This window comes from Lupinus angustifolius, chromosome LG04 (assembly GCF_001865875.1).
Source record: "Lupinus angustifolius cultivar Tanjil chromosome LG04, LupAngTanjil_v1.0, whole genome shotgun sequence".
Taxonomy (NCBI): Eukaryota; Viridiplantae; Streptophyta; class Magnoliopsida; order Fabales; family Fabaceae; genus Lupinus; species Lupinus angustifolius.
In genome coordinates, this window is record NC_032012.1 from 27,291,318 (window position 1) to 27,294,800 (window position 3,483).

Below are 3,483 nucleotides of genomic sequence, written 5' to 3' on the forward strand. Positions count from 1 at the left end.
GGGAATTTGTGAACAAAATTGAAACACGTACGGTTTAAGGACTGTCCACCCACATTTCACTCCTAGTATGTTCTATAATTAGATATAATTTGATGAAATATAGCATTTAACTATAATTAGATAACCAGTGAATTGATTAGGGTCTTGTTTAATTACACCATCCATATAGCTATATATATATATGTATGTATGTTACGTACATAGGTAGATATATCAATGTTAGAGTAGCTAGCTTGATATGTTACGTACGTGCACAGTCATTTGACTCCTCATTTCATCCCTTTCATCCCAATCTTATTCTCATTCTTATCTTATTCTTCCTTTTCTCTTCATCAACCTCAACACCTTTAGGTTATAATTATCATGGCTGGGGGAGCATTTACATCAACTGGTGGGGAAACCCATTATGAAGCGAAGATTACTTTTACTGTTATCATATCTTGCATCATGGCCGCCACTGGTGGTCTTATGTTTGGTTATGATATTGGAATTTCAGGTGGTGTCACATCAATGCCTAGTTTTCTTCAAAAGTTTTTCCCAGAAGTATACAAAAGTACACAAGAGCATGGGATTGAAAGTAACTACTGCAAATATGACAATCAATACCTTCAAATGTTCACATCATCTTTATACCTTGCAGCTTTGGTAGCTACCATGTTTGCCTCTTCTGTGACAAGGAAGTTAGGACGCAAACAAACTATGTTAACTGCTGGTCTCTTCTTCATTATTGGAACTGTGTTAAATGCTGTTGGGAATACACTTATCGTCTTGATTGTAGGCAGGATCATACTTGGATGCGGTGTTGGTTTCGCTAATCAGGCTGTCCCTGTTTTTCTTTCTGAGATTGCACCCACCAGAATCCGTGGAGCACTTAACATCATGTTCCAACTTAACATCACTATCGGCATTCTCATTGCAAACCTTGTCAACTATTTCACCGCTAAGATTGAAGGTGGATATGGGTGGAGGATATCAATTGCATTGTCAGGGGTTCCAGCAGCGATGCTAACAATAGGGGCACTAGCAGTGTATGACACTCCCAATAGTCTCATAGAGAGAGGTCAAGAAGCCAAAGGTTTGGCTGTGCTTAAGAAGATTCGTGGTGTAGACAATGTTGATGCAGAGTTTGAGGATATTCTTAAGGCATGTAAAGTTGCTAAACAGGTCAAGAACCCTTTTAGAAACCTCCTCAAACGTCACAACCGTCCTCCTTTGATTATTGCAATCTGCATGCAAGTTTTCCAACAGTTCACCGGTATCAATGCCATCATGTTCTATGCTCCGGTCTTGTTCAACACTTTGGGATTTAAAAGTGATGCTGCCCTCTACTCTGCTGTCATTACTGGTGCGGTCAATGTTCTCTCCACCTTGGTCTCTGTCTACTTTGTTGACAAACTTGGTAGAAGGATGCTGTTATTGGAAGCTTGTGTTCAAATGTTTGTGTCTCAGATGATCATTGCTGTAGTGCTTGGGTTAAAGGTCCAAGATTACTCACAGGACTTGAGCAAGGGGTTTGCTATGTTGGTGGTCATCATGGTTTGCACATTTGTGGCATCATTTGCATGGTCATGGGGCCCACTTGGGTGGCTCATTCCTAGTGAGACTTTCCCATTAGAGGCCAGGTCAGCAGGCCAAAGTGTGACTGTGTTTGTCAACATGCTCTTCACCTTCATTATTGCACAAGCCTTCTTGTCCATGATGTGCCATATGAAGTACGGCATTTTCCTCTTCTTCTCAGCTTGGGTGCTTGTAATGGGATTATTCACCATATTCCTAATTCCAGAGACCAAAAATATACCCATTGAAGATATGAATGAGAAAGTATGGGGACAACACTGGTTCTGGAAGAGCTATATGGATGACTAAATTTGAAGCCCACACACAACTTTTACTCTAGTAACTTGGAAATATCCAAGCTAATTAGCCTCACCAAAATGACATGGATAACCCATTTGAGGATATGACTGTGCGTACATTTTATTTTCCCTTTTCACTCATATCTATGTATACAATAATAATCTAAATTAAAAAGGTAATTTGCACTAAACCTCCTTGAGTTTTGATACAAAGATTGGAAGGATGACAGTTTTATTTAAAAAGTACTAAATGTACTTACAGCCACAGACACCTACAAGAGCCCTTCTTATATTGATAAACTACCATAGAAGAAAATCAAACCTTAATCAAATGTAACAATCCTACAAAATCAGCAGCTAAGGAATTAAAAACTATACCATTTCGAAGTAACTTGACAATTGCATGCCAGAAGAACATTCCCCATTACTTATGCTTCCTATACTTAGAAAATATTTAAAAAAATTATAGGACATCAATTGCACATGCATACCAATCTAATCCATCACACTCCACCAAACTGTAACTATCACATGATAAGTAAGAAAAATGAGCAGAATTTTCTTCAACTTGGTCATAAAAACACAATATACATCACTCCATACACTCATCCCTAATTCAGTCGAACACCACCCACCCAACTACTAGTTATTTTTGTCTCTCAGAAACTACAACCTTGGTCCTTTTATTTAACATATTCAATTCTACCGTCAGCCACTCAGCCTCTTTAAATATTTGTACATCATAATAATAACACTCCACCTCAATTAATAATTGTTTCCTTCTACTTCAAATGTGAGCTCTCCAACACCATGTGATGTGAGACATAATTGGTAGCTTGACATAAGAATTTAGCTTAATAGTTCTGATTATTACTTCATACCATTATTTGGGTGGCAAATAGATGGATTTAGATCCTAATGGATAGATAGAAAGTCATCAACTAATCCATAAAAAATCATTTATATTATATTTAAAATTATTCAATCCATCCATATCCAAATCTATTGGATGAACTCCAATCTATCCAATTTATTCATTAATCCGTTTTAATGAATTGGATGGATGAATATCCAATCCAATTGATTTTTTAATTTGAAATAGACACTTTTGAATAAAATCATTTTAAAAAAAAAAACCAATATTTCAATAAAATATTTTTTTAAAAAATCACTTCCAAAAATCAGTTTTTTAAAATGTGTTTTTTTTAAGAAACACTTTCAATTCTTTTTTTCTATATTGCAACCTTCATACATTAAAACTGCCCTATGAATCCTCAAAGTGGAAATGATGTTCTTTGTGTTTGTTTAGATTCATGGCAAATTGGTGTTTTTTTATATAAAGTACTGATTAGTGCCTTAATATTAATGATTCAAGAAAATTACTTTTAGAATGTTATGTTTTTTGTTATATAAAAAATGAAAAATGATATATTCTCATACATCATAAAAAAATATACATTTGTCATAAATTGATACTTTATTGATTAATGAACGTTTTACAAGAGACATATGTAACATCAACAAGCATATGGTGTTTAAGGTTTTACGTGTAAAGTTTTTAACATATATACATATATGTTATGTATTTAAGAACAAAATTTTAATATTAACCACGTCCACATGTCCT

At 35.0% G+C, this 3,483-nt stretch overlaps 1 protein-coding gene across 1 annotated transcript; it reads left to right on the plus strand.

Annotated features, from left to right (window-relative positions):
* LOC109346837 (sugar transport protein 13-like) lies at positions 210 to 2,045 on the plus strand. Its single transcript, XM_019586646.1, has one exon. It carries the CDS (start codon positions 364 to 366, stop codon positions 1,864 to 1,866), a length of 1,503 nt encoding a protein of 500 aa, XP_019442191.1. The 5' UTR covers positions 210 to 363; the 3' UTR covers positions 1,867 to 2,045.

Excerpts from the sequence above, each read along its gene's own strand:
- LOC109346837 (XM_019586646.1), top strand. The coding sequence starts at position 364 with ATGGCTGGGGGAGCATTTACATCAACTGGTGGGGAAACCCATTATGAA.